This window comes from Homalodisca vitripennis, chromosome X, assembly GCF_021130785.1.
Source record: "Homalodisca vitripennis isolate AUS2020 chromosome X, UT_GWSS_2.1, whole genome shotgun sequence".
NCBI classification, from domain to species: Eukaryota; Metazoa; Arthropoda; class Insecta; order Hemiptera; family Cicadellidae; genus Homalodisca; species Homalodisca vitripennis.
Genome location: NC_060215.1, coordinates 147,565,352 through 147,583,342, shown reverse-complemented (window position 1 = coordinate 147,583,342; position 17,991 = coordinate 147,565,352). Strand labels below are relative to the sequence as shown.

At 34.3% G+C, this 17,991-nt stretch overlaps 1 protein-coding gene across 1 annotated transcript in view; it reads left to right on the top strand.

The window, feature by feature from the left end:
* LOC124369660 (transmembrane protease serine 9-like) overlaps positions 1-17,991 on the top strand; it is a 66,478-nt gene that overhangs the window by 25,123 nt on the left and 23,364 nt on the right. Inside the window, exons 2-4 of the mRNA XM_046827711.1 lie at positions 14,134-14,304; positions 15,218-15,390; positions 15,471-15,560. Of these exons, the coding sequence (XP_046683667.1) occupies positions 14,134-14,304; positions 15,218-15,390; positions 15,471-15,560 (434 nt within the window). The remainder of the gene's footprint in view (positions 1-14,133; positions 14,305-15,217; positions 15,391-15,470; positions 15,561-17,991) is intronic.

Genomic DNA, 17,991 nt, shown 5'->3' with positions numbered 1-17,991 from the left:
CCAGAAGTGCTCGTACACGTGTAAAGCCTAAAATAAAAACCATACGTAATTTCGGTTAACATAAGAAGTTCTGATCCAGAACACTTTAATAATATCTACCTAAAATATTCCTACTTCTGTTTCAATATAACATTGAGCCCCACCATTTATTACATCGTAAGTGCGTTAACTGAAAGCTGAGGACTTCGACTTTATGTTTCCTCTACACCGGCTTAATATAGTTCAATATTTGAAGCTATTCAATAAATAATCATAGGACATAGGAGAGAAATTCTAATCATTTCACAGGTAACCGACTTTAAGTCCCCTAAAGCTGCTCTTTAAATTTAAATCTTAAATGGATCATGAGGTTGGAATATCTTTCAGTGACAATCATTATACTGAGGAGGGCAAGGATGACATTGTAAATAAATACGCCCACTATGTCCCAGTGAAGCAGCGGGTAACTGCTAGCATATAATATATCTCCACCAACACATTTCTATATACAAATAAATATTGAAAATTATTTAACACGATGGATTGGATGTTCATAGTTTTATAGTCACTAACCAAGAAAAAGCAACAAAACTGTATTTAATGACTCCACTAAGAAATGTTGATACTATATACAAGGTGTTTGAAATGTATGGGAACGGCTTAATATTTTAAAAACCATAGGAGATAACATCTATAAACTTTGCACAGTGTCATATGGCTAAGTAAACTATTTTTCCTTGCTATTACCATGACATGCCAACCATTGGGGGACGACCCACAGAGGAAAACATGGAAATCTTAAATGAAAGCATGGGTCGAGTGAAGGTTTAACCGCATCTCAAAAGGTTTATCCAATCAGAAATGGCGGGTTGTTTTAGGTACACATTGTGAAGTACATTATGCGCTGCCATTTCTGACTGGACGTTTCACTCTACTAACCTCTCTAATGTGTTTTCAATTATTTGTTATTTATTCAATTCAATAATGTGTTATTCAAAAAAACAAAAACAAAAACTAACCGATGTGTTTTCACTGACTTGTTTTTAATTAGCAAGTTATGTCATAAATTTATAACACAATATTTAAAACTAAAATGAATTCGTCGTCTTTATGTTTATGAATTAATTAAGTTCTACCATTGTTGTTAGTTGGTGAAATAGTTAACTTACCACTTAATTTTTTAATTAAAATTTTTTTTGTTATTTTTTATAAATACTAATAAGTGAAACCGTTAGTTAGTAGAGTGAAACGCCGCCTACCGCATCAGAATACGACGATCCAGTCACAAATGGCAGCGCATAATGTACTTCACAATGTGTACCTAAAACAACCCGCCATTTCTGATTGGATAAACCTTTTGAGATGCGGTTAAACCTTCACTCGACCCATGCTTTCATTTAAGATTTCCATGTTTTCCTCTGTGGGCCGTCCCCCCATGGTTGGCATGTCATGGTAATAGCAAGAAAACATAGTTTACATAGCCATATGACACTGTGCAAAGTTTATAGATGTTATCTCCTATGGTTTTAAAAATATTAAGCCGTACCCATACTTTTCAAACACCTTGTATACATATATATATATATATATTTAATAGTATATAATTCCTTTGACACGGTGCAAATTGTCTGTTTAAAATAAAAGAAATTATCTTATTGAGTTGAATGAATGAATTGATTTTATTTCCCAAATATATGTACAATATTACAATACAATCTGTACAATTAACTTCTAAATTTTTACAATACCGAACGAAGTTTGAAATGTGAACAAAGAATAAGAAATAATCATCATAGAATAAACATCATAAAATAAACATCTTAAAAATAACATCATGTATAAAAACATTGTCCTCGGGAAATGAGTCTGCATGGGCTATGATGCCTGTGCGCAGACTCGAGTTGCTTACGCCTGAAGAAATAACGGACTGGATATAATTAAAAAAAATAATTAATATAAATGTAGTACAAAATAATACACCATTACACACCACACACATACATACACACACACATACATATATACATATACATATGCATGCACATACACATGCGAATATGCAATGAATATATTAAAAGGAAAAAAACCGCGTAATTTTGCTGTTTTAAAGCATTGAATATTATTAATTTTAAAACATATACATATTAGCAACAATGGTAATTAAGCAGGGTCACCGCAGATTATAATAGGTTAGTGATAATGAATGATGATGGGATAGGAGTGGTGGCTGTTCACATGTCAAACTGTCCGTCCGTAGTTCGTAGACAGCACTGCCTCGGCCTCCTCAATAGACAATGATAATAACCACTGGTTAACTTTCCTTTTGAAAATAATTGTAGAAATTTCATTGAAAAAACTAAAATTTGGAAACTGTTTACTCATATTTATAAAAAGCACGTGAGCTAGATAGTATGAGTTGGTGTTAGAATAAGATTTAGTTAATTGCAGTGGTAGAATTCCTGTTGATCTAGAATAACGTGTGTTATGGGTGTGTTGAGTTCTTACAAATAAATCATCTAAATTTTTATACATGTGTATTAAAACAGATTTTATAAAAAGTTGTCTTATTGTAAACATTTTAGTTTCTTGAAATAAAATGGATGTTGAAAACCTATGTCATTTTTTTAAAAGCTACTTTCAAAATTGATTTCTGAACCGTAAAAAGTGGATCAAGATTTGATTTATAAGCTGCCCCCCAAGAAATTATCCCAAATGCAAAAAGAGATTGCACGTATGCATAATATACCATTTTCATTTCTTGAACAGCAAGAATATCCCTAAGGTTCTTAAAGGCAAAGATATACTTTCGGGTCTTTTGTTTGAGATATTCAATATGATATGACCATTTCAAACGGAAATCTAAAATAACACCAAGATATTTATACGAGTTTATTTTTTCGATTGCTTCGCAAATACAGGTACTGTTACTATGATTTCCACAATTATGTATGATCAGATTTCCTAAGACATAATCCGACTGAGGATTCAAAGAAATTGGCATAAATTTTGTTTTAGTTATATTTAAGGAAAGGAAATTCTGATCAAACCACTTTTTCAGTAACATTAAATCACTTAATGCTTCTCGTCTCACATCCGCCCATATATTTCCTTTCAGAAAAATAAGTGTGTCGTCGGCAAATAATGTTATTTTTCCGTTTAAATTTAGCTTGGCAATATTATTTATATATAATAAGAACAGAATTGGCCCAAGTGTACTCCCTTGAACTACACCGTAGTCTACATTAATCGCATCGCTACTAACATTACAAATTGAGACATATTGTTTTCTATTGGTAAAATAACTTTGAAACCAAGTAAGGGCCATGCCCCTAACACCTAATTGTTCTAATTTATTCATTAACTTATTTCTATCAACAGAGTCAAAGGCTTTTTTGAGGTCTAAAAAAGATTAGCATTGATTTTTTGTTTTCTGAGATTGCATTATTTAATTCTTTATTTAAATCAAACAACGCATCCGAAATACTCCTATCGTCTCTAAACCCATACTGACACTGAGTAAGCACATTGTTTACCTGGAGAAAGTGTACGAGCTGTTCCTTAACTACCTTCTCCAGTACCTTAGCAAAGACACTCAAGAGGGATATCGGACGAAAGTTGTCTTTATCAGTAAAGCTGTTTGACTTGTGCAAAGGGTACACTTTAGCTAACTTAAAATTATCAGGGAATATTCCCTGGGTAATACTTAAATTGATCAAGTATAGCAGTGGTTTCATAAAAGTGCTTAAATTGTCCTTGAGGACCCGTGCCGAAACGCCATCATGACCCGGGGCAGAGCCTCCACGTAAATTTGTCACGTGCCGTATTATGTCCAGTTCTGTCACCGTACGTAACGTAAATGTCGCATCCAGTCTATAGTCGCTATCGCTCACCACTGGGTCCCCTACCGGGTTAATTGTATCGGCTAACGTTTTCCCAACAGACGCAAAATAATTATTGAAATCATTTGCTACTTGAGTAATTTTATCGTTAGTAATGTTTGAATTTGTCGGCAGAAACTTTCGTACTGGAAATGTGTCCCTGGTTTGCACCCTACCCGCCAATTCATTTACTATTCCCCAAAACATTTTAGAGTTGTGACTATATTATTTTTAATAACCCAACAGAAAACAGATTGCACCCATATTAAAAGGACTTTTAGCGTCTTTGGTTGACGTCAGGCAAATTAACTACAAGAGATGTCATGTGTAGCAAATACATGTGTCTAGGCACTAGGTGAGTCAATATATTATAAATTATTCATTAGCAAATAAAAAGACAGTTATGTCTCATTATTTACTAAATATAAATTAAAGTAAATCTCTTTCATTCAAGCTTCAAAAATTTTAATTTATTAAAATTGATAAAGTTCTTTACATTTAAGTTAAGAACACGTTTTTAAGATAGATTGATATGTTTTCATTTCAGAGGCTATTCTTTAACCAAATGCATAAAGTAGATAAAAATAAAGAGCAAATCGAACATTACGTGATATAAAATAAAGTGGATGTATACACAGTATACTCCGTGGTATCGACTTTGTAGCAAATGATGAAGAAACGTAAATTGACATGAGATACAATAAAAAGGAATGTATACACAGTATACTCCGTGGTATCGAGTTTTTATTAAATGATCAAGAAACGTAAATTGACATAAGTTACAATAAAGTGGATGTATACACAGTATACTCCGTAGTATCGAGTTTGTAGTGAATGATGAAGAAACGTAAATTGACATAAGTTACAATAAAGTGGATGTATACACAGTATACTCCGTAGTATCGAGTTTGTAGTAATTATGAAGAAACGTAAATTGACATGAGATACAATAAAGTAGATGTATACACAGTATACTCCGTGGTATCGAGTTTGTAGTAAATGATGAAGAAACGTAAATTGCCATGAGATACAATAAAGTGGATGTATACACTATATACTCCGTAGTATCGAGTTTATAGTAAATGATGAAGAAACGTAAATTGACACGAGATACATTAAAGTGGATGTATACACAGTATGTTCCGTAGTATCGAGTTTTTAGTAAATGATGAAGAAACGTAAATTGACATGAGATACAATAAAGTGGATGTATACACAGTATACTCCGTAGTATCGAGTTTGTAGTAATTGATGAAGAAACGTAAATTGACATGAGATACAATAAAGTGGATGTATACACAATATACTCCGTAGTATCGAGTTTGTAGTAAATGATGAAGAAACGTAAATTGACATCAGATACAATAAAGTGGATGTATACACAATATACTCAGTAGTATCGAGTTTGTAGTAAATAATGAAGAAACGTAAATTGACTTTAATAATGTTATCTAGTTAGATACAATGTAATTTGAAATTTTAACTTATATTGTTACATGACTCATTGTTATATTCTCACGCGTAGACCAAACGTGATCAGTAAAAATATAGTATTGAATTTGAATTTAATTGAATTGAATTATAATTTATTTCCAAAAGATATTTACATGCGTGCAAATTTATGATCAAATATATATTATCTTACTACTATACTAGTAAATGTTTACATAAAAATACTATACATAAATATGTTTCTCAAATCAATTTAAATCGGCCTAGGAAATGATCATACATGGGCAGAAATGCCCGTGCGTAGGCTCTAGTTGCTTCTCTGGAGGTTTTGGACAAGTTGAATCTGGTGATTAATTATCATATAACAAAAAAAAACACACACCACACTCAAGCCAAAACCCCGTATTTAGATAATACGGTATCAAAACGTACTATCGTAAATATTACAAACAGTTTAAAGGAAAGGTTTCAAGAGATTTAAAAAAATTAAGGAATTATGTATTTTTAAGGATCGAAAAGTCAACGGGCAGAACAACCTAACATATTACTAGCAAATGTATTTTATGAATAAAATAGGAACTGTTATGAATAAAATAGGAAAAAAACCATCTAGAGGCATCGGTGCTGTTGAAAAGGCATTACGTAAGTTTATACATTAACCTGTAAACTCTGTGTTATTATTGAATACGCTCTGCACTTGGTTATTGATAACTACGCCAAATTTAGTTCACAATTTCTAATTTTAGATGTTTTGTTACGTACGTAGGAAAAAGTATGAGTAAAATACCATAGTAAAAATGAGTTTTTTTACTTTTGAACAGATCTTTGTCTGTGACTATAGAACTGTGGGACATGAAGGGCAAAAGCAAACTTTGTAGACACGAAAATCATGCATATGCAGGTTAAAATCGGATTCTATTAAACTACTGTAAACGTTTCCATGTTAATGAAACGACATTCTTCACACTCCTAATATTCGAGTGTTTTAGAAATACATCGAATTTCTTAAAATTAATTTACTCATAAATTTGTGGCGAATACCAATATAAACCACGTTTTATAATAATAATAATCTTTATTGCGTCAACAATTATTACATTGCATGCATGCGTTAAGTACATTCATAATAATATACAGTTCCATTGCAGTTATTGCTATTTAATTGTATAATAGAACTGGGGTTTAATTTTATTCTTGTTTTCAATAGTTTTCAATAATTTTCAACCCAGCAACTCAACATGAACTCTTCAACGGAGTAAAACGCCTTTGACACCAGGAGGTGTTTTAATCGAGATTTGAATAGTTTAGAATCAATGAGATGTTTTATTCCCTCAGGCAGCTTGTTTATCAGTTTCACACCAACTTGGGACGGCAAGTGTCCAAATGCACTCGTTCTATGTTGTACAATCCGAAAGTTGTCCCTGCCTCTTGTCTCGTATTGGTGGACGTCATTGCCCTGGAACAACTCGCATTTGAGTCGACAGTATAGAACGACGTCGAGAATATAGAGACAGGGTAAAGTTAACAATCCAAGCTCCATGAAGGCATCTTTGCACGACTCTCTGAAATTCAATTTGTAAATAATTCTGATAGCTTTCTTTTGAGCTCTAAATACTCTTTCGAGTTTGTATTTAGAACAGCTGCCCCACAGTCTCAAACCGTAAGACAAATATGGATGTATCAGGCCAAAGTAGGCAGTTTTTAATACATCAATAGAACAGAATTTTGCAAGGTTACGCAAGACATAAATGCCAGAAGCAACCTTGGAGCAGATGCTGTCAATGTGAAAGTCCCATGTCAGTCCTCGATCAAGGTACATTCCAAGGAACTTAACGAATTCGGCCTCTTCCCAGAGAACATCGTCCATCATTACCGCTGGACGATACTCCTGTTCTTGTCTATGCCGAAGGCAAAAATTTATTGAGTTTTATTTTGAGCTGTTTTTTTTTTCAGATTGAGTCTTGAAAAATGTTCGATGCATGAATTTAAATCGATAAATGATTTCACTCCAAGATCAGTTTTATATTTCGATTTAATACAGAGAGTCGTGTCATCAGCATATTGAATCACCTTTCCATTCTGGATTGATGTATTCAACTTGTTGTCATAAATAAGGAAGATAACTGGCCCTAATATTGATCCCTGAGGGACACCATAGGGCATTTTGACCCTATAGACAGAGCATTCGCATTGTTCTCTATCTTTAAGATACGACGAGAGCCAATCGTACGGCAAACCCCTAATACCACTAGTCCATAACTGGTGTAGCAGTGTCGCATGATGTACACAGTCAAAGGCTTTGGAGAGGTCTAGAAATATGCTCATAACACGTTCTCTTCTCTCCAGGCCATCGACAACATTATGAATAAGTTCAGTTACGGCATCGATGGTCGATTTGTCTTTCCTAAACCCGAACTGTTCAGGACAGAGAATTTCTAAGCGGTCAAGGAATTTTTCAAGCTGATTGAGGAAAGCTTTCTCAAAAACTTTGCTAAGAACTGGGAGGATAGAAATTGGACGATAGTTGCTAGAGGAGCAAGGATCATCTTTTTTGTAAACTGGAGTCACAGTGGATATCTTCAGTACGGACGGAAAGACACCCTGTACAAACGAGAGATTGATTAATTTTGTGAGTGGTGTCAAAATATGCTTAAAGCACTTTTTGATTAACCACATAGACATTCCATTAATGTCACAAGACCTCTTTGGTTTGAGATCCTGCATGATACGGGCCACCTCCACCTCACTCACAGGACGAAGGAACATGGACGAGGCCGATCTAGTCAATAACCTCCCGCAGGGGATATTCTGATGCAAAGAACTGTCTGTTCCAGCAACAGTTGAAAAGAAATCATTAAACGCAATTGCCACTTTTAATGGATCATCAATAATTTTATTATAAATTATAAGTTTCGGAATTGAAAATTTTGAAGTATTTTGTTGTTTTGTGTTTAGGTTAATTATATTCCAGGCGCTTTTTGAAAGATTATCGGATTGTTGCAGTTGATCTTCAACGTCTCGTGCCTTGGCGTTTCTTATGGCTTTGCGGTAATCCTTTTTGAAATTTCGAAAAAAGCGTTTGAAATCCTCATTTTCATATTTAACATATATTGAATGATAACATTTTAGTCTTTCTCTTAAATCGAGTATACTCTGAGTAATCCAGGTATTACTCTTTTCTTATTACGTTCTTTAAAATTTTTGAATAGACAAGTCAAATTTAAGCAGTGAGTTAAACAGTGGAAAAACGCGTTAAAGGCATCCTCCATCCGCTCAAAGCAATCCAGAAATTCCCATGATGTTTTCATTAGAAACCTCTTAAAAAGCTCTTTGTTTGCCGGCTTTAGATCCCGTTTTCTTTTTATTGACAGAGTTTCAAATTTTGGGTTATGGTTGTAATATTACGGCTTCCTGTGCGTAGTGGTCTGAGATGGCCGCATCTATGACAGAAACAGAACAGTCTATTACGTTAGTAATGACGTTGTCGATGGCTGTACTAGACGAAGCGGTCACTCGAGTTGGCGAGTTCACAGACCAAATTAAGACGAAAGAAATGAGAATATCCCGTAGTCGCTGGGTCAGAGGGTTGGTGTGGTCTAACACATCGATGTTGAAGTCACCGGTAATGATGAACTTCAACGATTTTGAATTGAGAAAATTTAGTAAAGTTTCAAACTTTTTAAAAAAGTTTTCGTTGCAATAATTTGGGGATTTGTGTAAGCCAATTACTATAATTTTTTCCGCGGAATTTGTATCAATTTTAATTCCACCCACCTCAAAGTCTAGATCACAGCAGTAATCCAGCCTGAAGGGTTGAAATTTCAATCGTGATTAGACAAAAATTGCCACACCACCTCCCTTAAAATTTGTTCGGTGAATAAATTGTAGCCAATTCATAATTGTCAATTCTGAACATAGAGACAGTGTCAGCCGTGAAGCCATGTTCAGAAACAACAAATATATCGGGGTGCAGCTCTTCTGCCATTAGCATTAGCACATCAACTTTATTGGTGGCAGACTGCGCATTTTGATGCACGACGGAAACTGCACGAGTTAAATTTGGAATTTTGTGAATTTGATTTTGTTTTGCTTGTCGTTTTTTGTCTGGTTTTCTGAACTTATTGTACCCCAATTCTGTTATTTTTATTAACTAAATAAAACTAAATTTAAGTATTAAAGTTAAGTAAAACTAAATTAAATTACGTCTAGCCGATACTAAGGAACGCTGGTGCCAACGTACGTCAAGCAACCCAGCGGCCTGGAAAGGAAACGATAAACTAAATAAAGGCTTAACTAAATTACGTCTAGCCCGATACTAAGGAACGCTGGTGCCAACGTACGTACGTCAAGCAACCCAGCGGCCTCGAAAAGAAACGATAAACTAAATAAAACTAAATTTAAACTAAATTCAAACTCCTCGTACTAGTAATAGAATCTAATCCTATTCGTACTGATTTATTTTCTTGCTATACTTTATATCTAAAATAATATTCTATTAGCAGCTTAAGTACGTAACGTCATGTACTTATCGTATCGTTAGTGACTGGGCAAGTGCAGGTAAAAACGTGTTTTGGCAGGTAAATAAGTACCTACTACGGCTAGGACTTACTTGTACCTTTTCGTGTTGTATGTTGGGGCGGCGACTCCGACTCGACGACTCCGACTCGACGGCGACTCCGACTGAGAGACTCCGACCGAGAGAGCGAGTCAACCAGGCACAGCGTACTTACATACTGTAGTACCAGAGGCGTCCGCTGTAAGGTACTTCAGTCCTTGAAGCGAAGTCCGGCGGATTTATCCTGAAACTCCGTGTCTTACCCGGTCGAGCCGGACCCAGCCAGCTGACGTCTCCCTCGTTGGTGTTGAGCTACTGGAGTACAATTGTAGGTGGAAGAAGTAGAAAATCTTAACATGTCATTAAAAACTAAAAATATTTTCCTCTCAATAAATGAAAAATGACTTATTTAAACCCCCTGTAAAAATGACATGTTAGTAATGTTGTAAATTCTACAGTGTTCAGCATAATTTTTGTGGATATTTTTCTAGGAAATAACGAAATTTTGAATCCAGATCAGAACGGGTTCAGGAAACATAAATCCACAGTTAACGAAGTAAACAGCTTTTGGACTGAGTTGTAGATATTTTGGGGAGACGAGATCATGTGCTACGGTCGACTTTAATGTGCTATTCAATATGCTATTCATCGACCTTTCAGAGCATTTGACGTTCGCACCACTCGGCATACTGGACGGATGTGGCCAGGCCGTAGTCAGACCGGTATTACTCCGATATGTTGACCGGGGCTCGGCTTTATAGTGTGTCCGGGCCGTGTCCTATCCCATCGTTCGTTACAACCCGGGATCACTCGATGTACGCAACACTACATATGTAACATGCGTACACACGAGATAGTTTTTCATTGTAATATTCATTTACTATAAAGTCTTAAACGCTGTTTATATGTCTCCGAGGAGAACAATGTAATTCGGACTTGGGAGGGGATACTGACGTCCTACTAATCCTTGGGAGACACGACCAACGGGGAACATCACAATCACACGCGAAACATAAGAGAATCCTAACTGGAGGGTTATGTTTGGAGCAGCAATGACACGATACAAAACTCCTTCCCGTTGTCAAAAGACTGTGGATATCGGTTGCTCCATAGCTTTGAAAAAGGAGTTGAAAAAATAAACAGAAAGGCTCAATTTTACCCTAAAATAATGTTTGGCTGAACCGAACAAACCAAGAAAGTAAACAACTGAAGGATGGCTGATGAATACTTGATGAATACGTCAAAAGGCCGATGTAAAGACGTCGTTTACAAGAAAGGTGTACTCTAAAACATTTACAGGAGTTAGTTGAGGACCTGAAATTGAGGTTTAAAACACTTAAAAATATTATGCACGTGTTCTCAGTTCATTTATTCACGGAATAGAACCTTGCAAATAAGATGTGTTCCGCCAACATCAGGTGAATATTTTTATGCCGATCTAGAGTGTAAGACATACGTAATTATTAGTAAAATAAAATTCATAGAATCGATGTACAGATAGTTGCTGGAAAGGAAGTCTTGCATTACAATTCGAGACAAACATCCTCCGGATGTAAGTGGATACGCACATCCGCCCAGACACCGATGGTGAACAAACAGGAAATGCTTGCTTAAGCAGCGGAAATGCTTATTTATAAAAAAAAACCGTGTGACAATGTAAGGGACAGCCATGCTGATATGAAAAATTGTTACTCACCAATTATGATGGAGAGATTTGGCAGAGGCGTGGTCAATGAGCTGGCGGGAGAACAACATCAAAACTGAAGAACAAGGAGGAGAAGAGGAGGTCGAGGACGGGAAGTCGAAAAGCGAGGTTCGGGAGTGCTAGTGTTGGTGTTCGTATGCGGAAAAATATCTCTAGGCGTAATAAGTGTGAAGTGGAATAAAATGTAAGTAATTTTAAGAACTTAGTATATACTTAAAGTTTTTAACTAATTACATGCAATTAGTGCATGCAACTAATTAAATGCGTAACACTCATTTTGAACTCTTCGGAGACTGAAAACCCATGTGAGAAACACAATGAAAAAGAAGAGAGTGCTATTGCTATTATGGCAATCGAACAAGAAGTTTGTAAGTGGATGGAGAGTGATAAATTAGACGAGTTAGTCGAGCTTCTTGCTAACAAAAAGGAAAGAAGGCTACTATAAAATATTTTAGGGTTCATTAATCATTTTCAATTCCATATCTATTTAAATGTTCACAATTTCGAAAATGTAAATTCATGTAAATGTTTAGCTATTTAAAAGAAAGTTTCTCACGTTAGTCCATGAACTCATAATTATTGCAACACTACAAAATTACTACTAAATGTTATAATGAATTAAATTTAAAATAAATTGTATTGAGTAATTTAATATTAAATATGTCTTCAAAGTATTAAAGTATTAAAATTTGTGCTTAATATATCGGTGACCCAATCAATTGTTGATTAAAATTTTTAATCAATTTAATGAGATGTTGTCACAAAATAAAATATGTGTTGGTTCATTTGAGGGTATTGTACTGCCAATCTAACCTATTATTAAATCCTCTCACAGCAACCCTTGCTCATAATATGTCACAACCTTAATCTTAAACTAAACCAAACTTACAAAACCTTACAAGAGAAGTTTGCTAATGTTATCGACGTTTCTTATACTAAACAGGACTTTAGTATAGCGCACAAGCTGCCAGGGTTTTTGATTAAGAGATCTACTACTAATATTGTCATGCTAAGCATTGCATATAGAACAGGCAGTCTCACATTCTCTCACTCTCTGTCACAAATAAAAATTCATCCAATGACACGAATCTGAAACAATATCTGTCACTCTTTATCACACTCTGAGCATATAGAGCAGGCAGTCTCACACTCTCTGTCACACACAACAATACTTCCAACCACACGAATCTCACGCAATCTCTCTCACTCTTTAGCACACACTGAGCATATAGAACAGGCAGTCTCACACTATCTGACTCTCTGTCACACACACAACATACATACAACCACACGAATCTCACGCAATCTCTGTCACTCTTTAGCACACACTGAGCATATAGAACCGGCAGTCTCACACTCTGTGACTCTCTGTCACACACACAACATACATCCAATCCAACCTCACGTCCTCTCATGCGATCTCTCTCACTCCGAATCACACACTGAGCCCTAACATAACACTATAAGAACATATAAAAACTAGCATGCGAAATATAGGACACCTTACAACAAAAATACTCTCTTAATCATGTAAAGAATAACTAACTACATACATTAAATCAAATCTTACATTTCTATGTATCAATAACTGTTTGTGCATAAATATTGTGTACACAATTCCGCCAGCTTAATGCTCTCTTTCAATACTACAAATAAAAATTATAATTATAGTGTCTTTAAAAAATTCGTAATCATTATATTAAGGTTAACGGTAAGAGATCATTGTCATTTGACAGAAATATTCAGAGTTGCAGCTCATTATTCTTGTAATCTGAATTGGAAATATTCACCAAATATTCTACTTTTCTCTTACGATATATAAAGAGAAAAGTATGGTTTAATTATGGTACCCATTTGTACATATAACAATTGGCTAAACAATATGGAAATGTTGATTTGATTGCAAACACAGAAGAAATATATATAAATTATTCAGTAAATTCTGGATATGGTTTTGAATTTGGCAATGATAAGCCAAGAAAATACATCAAGTTTTCATTTGTAGATACATTTTACATTTTCGTCATCACGTATTGAAAAGTTAGCTAAAATCGCAAGTAACACACCAAGCGATAAATAAAGAACCAGTTGTTTGGTTTATTGTGGTTGCGTGTTTTTTTTTTTTTTTTTTTTTTTTTGTAAGAGTTTGTTGCTATGTAAACTTATCACCAATGTAGGTCTACCTATCTTTTTTCAACTACTCGTAACCACACACAGGCTCGCCTATGTGGGTACCTTTGTCCTATATTTTAAGAAATGTTTATGTTTTAAACCATTTTTTTTTTATATTATAGTACAAATTAATCTTTTATGGAATTGTAATTTCTTTATTTCGAAATAAATAAATTCTTTATTGAATTTAAAAATTGAATTGAATTGATTTAGTTTTCAGGTGATGAGTGAATAATACATAAAAGCAAAGAAATGTGGTAACAGCTGTAAAATATCAAATCTATCTGCAAAACAAATTATTCAATTAAAATGTTGAATTTTAATTCAAATAATCTACAAAAGTTACTTTTAGGTATGACTGTAACTAAATGCGTTAAGTTAAACATTTACACAAACGAACCTGGATATTGTGTACAGTGACATCTTCAGCCTACCCATGCCGATGTTGTGGACAGTGATTCTGGGAGACTGGGACAGAGCAGTGGACGAGCAGGGAGAACAGAGGATCCCGGTCGAGAACATATTTGTTCACGAGAGGTTCAACAACTACAACAACGACATCGGTACGATATCTTACTACTACGTTATATATAAACACAGAGTATAGATGTACAGATGCGAGTAGCTAAGTACGCAAGAAACACAGTTCTCTGCTGTATAACTTGGATGTTAAACTATATTCCCGATCTTGAGGATACACTTTCTTTAGTCCAAGGGAAGCAGGTTCGTGTGTACATCAGAAGACTCTGTTTACTGGCTGTTACTTAAAATGCATAAATAACAAACTCTATCAATATTACAGAAACATAAAATAAAAGATATTAGTATCGCATTTGTAGTTGTTATCGTGATATGATCGAACATTAATATACCTCTTCAATAATAAAGTAAAAATACGTGTAACAAATATTTATACGAAGGGCAAACATACAATTTCATGAATCCGAGCAAAACAAACATTACTTTTCTTTTGACAGCTTTTATTAAATCAAGTAAAATATCAGTAATAGTAAAAGCTGCAATTAAGTTCGAAGAATACAAATCATTTATAAACATTTGTTACACGATACCAATTCGAACATTGGAATACGTTATACGTTATTTTCTATACCATAGAATATGTTTTATCACTAATGATATATTTATGTAGTTAAATGAAATTTTAGTCAAATAGCAAATAATTATATCGATTATCGTAAACATGATTTAGTCTACTTAAGGAAATTGACCCTAAAAAACTTAAATTACAAATATTGTGCTAGGATTGTATTCACTGTAACATGTGAATACAATAAAGATAGAATGACTTCAAGTTAGTTAAATTATTGTTTCTAGTAATGTTCACTGCACGTCTCAACACGATCAGTTCACTATCGTAAGTTGTAGGCTAATGTAATTTAATGTACGGGTCAAGCGACTTCCGGATAACAAGAGAAGATAAGACAATTTTTATGGACTAACAATTCGTGTTTGAAGCTTTGTTACAGCTGTCCCGGCCTGCATGCAACCGCTCCCAGCCTCTGGTGTGCCTGGACCCTCCGTCCAGCCCTCCTCGCCTATGTGTGGCTACAGGCTGGGGCAGAGCATCGTCCACAGGCCCCCTATCTTCGGTGCTGCGACAAGTCAGAGTACCCATACTCGATAACCAGGTTAGTGATCACTGTGTCTGTATTACACTCCGTACCCGTACTCATCAAATTAACACCTTCTAGACGTATTGATGTTACAGGTGTGTCGAGAAAAGTACAGACCCGTGGTCAACATCGAGTCAGGCCATCTGTGCGCCGGCAGACTGGACGGCTCAGTGGGTGCTTGCGTAGTGAGTACTTGTAGCTTCAAACCACTGTAACATGTTGACATAACTGGTGTGTCGGGAGACCCGACTTATAACATTCCTAAACTATTAAATTATGTATTTATATTCTTTAAATATATATATATATATATATATATATATATATATATATATATATATATATATATATATATCTGAGAAATCAAACGTGAATCACGAATGAAAATAAGCGAATCTATAACTGTGGGCTTCTACTTACTTAAGCTGTCTATTGGAAACTTAATGAAAAATCTTTATTCTACTAAGTTAATTTTAACTCATTCTTTATCTTTTGTTGTCTTCTTTCCAGTAACAATCAAGTGTAATTTATCATTTTTATTCAATTCTGTAATCTTTTTTTATCTAAGTGATTTAAAAATCTATTAGGCAAATGCACTTTGAATTCTTCCAATTCTGCAATGATTGTAAACCCGAATTTATCTTTAATTCTTTCCAAATTCAAAATTCTGTATTTCTTATTTTATTCGAATTCCATTAATTTCTTATATTATTTAAACTTGAATTCACCAACATCGATCAACTCTTTCAAGAACTCCATTTAGTAAGGGAAAAATTTAACTAGAGAAGACAAAAGGCAAAAACCAATAAAAATACATGAAATTTTGAACACAAAAACGTAAAATTACAATGTCTATTGGAAATGTTATCAAATCTATTGGAAATTTTGTCAAATATGCTAGAAATAAACCAAATTAAACAAATTTTTATTAAAAAACATAAGGTATTAACTAATTATATTTCTGTAATAAAAATCTATTCTACTAAATAGTCATCAAACAACATGAACTCTCCAAAATCTCTTCGGTTTCTAGCATTTAAAGAACTTATTACAGGAAATAGTTATAAAGACTTCTATGAATTACCTAAACATTTTAAATAAACATTGAATCACAAAAAGTACTTGCTCCAACCGGGAGTCGAACCCGGATCTCTCACTTGCCGGGTGAATGTGCTACCATTACACCACAGAGCGCTTACTTTTTCGCTACTGTGCCTTCCTCCCTGACCGTGAGCCCTTACGGAGGCGTATGGTTGTGATCTACGTAGTTGAATAATTACTTATAAATATCTTTCTTTATTGGATACATATTGATGTTTAATGTGCTTTGTGTAAATATGTGTCTAGTTTATGTAAGTATTGTTTGATTGATATCTATGGGTAAAATACCAGAAGTACTAGTGGCCGGCCAAGGTAATGTTGTTTAGTGTATAATTACTGGTGTTTAGGGTATATTGTATTGATAAATCTAAGGGTTACCTGTACCCTCAAACTGTTGAGATCCAAATACAGAAATAGTAATCAAACCTTTTTCCATGATATGAAATGTAAAATTACATAATTTTAATAAATATTTCATTTGATAAATGTTTCTTGTGCAATAAAAAAAAACAGGCTCTTAGAATTTTTCTAAACTTAATGATTACATTGAATGAGTCTAGCTTTCTTACATGTATTTCCTTTTCTTAAATTTACCTTGTATTTAACTCACTCTTACTTTGGTTGGTTATAAGGTCATTAATTTTTACAACATCATTCAGTAACGGGTCTTTCCCTTGTTCTGACTCCGTTCTCCTACCACACTACTACTGGAAACAAGGTGGCGCCCTCGGATAGTACCGTTAACAGTTAACTCTACTACGCCGTTAACTTGTGAAAACCACATCTACCCTTCCCACCCCCTAGACTGAGCAAACTGGGACCGCTACATTTGGCTTTGAATCAATGTACTTTTAAGTACTTTTTGTGATTCAATGTTTATTGAAATTAAGTAAGGCTATTGCCATTTATACAATTTAATGTAAATAAAAGTCGTTTGACAGGTATTTGGTCTTCCGATCATATGTTAGTTTGCTTATTTAAACGCATATGTGACAGATACGGCCAAATACGAAATAATTGAATCGGAAAAAGTAAGCGCTCTGTGGTGTAATGGTAGCACATTCACCCGGCAAGTGAGAGATCCGGGTTCGACTCCCGGTGGAGCAAGTACTTTTTGTGATTCAATGTTTATTGAAATTAAGTAAGGCTATTGCCATTTATACAATTTAATCTAAACATTTTAAATAAATGTTAAATTAAAACGAATTCAGAGAACTTTTAAGTACTAAAAAGTGTTCAACGCAATGTATTACAGACAACTTAGACAGTATAAATATGTTAAATATAATAGAAGATGTTGAATTAAATAATAGAAAAATAAGAAAATATTCCGATTTTTACAAAGTAAACTAAAACACCAACAATCTGACATTTTTCATCGATTTTATGCTAAATTGCATTGTTTATTTGTTGAAATATTAAGAAGCCGATATCGGCAGCCAGGGAATATGCACACAGCCAGGTTTTTAACAACTCTTTGTAGGTAAACAAATTTATCAAAGGAATTTATAAGAG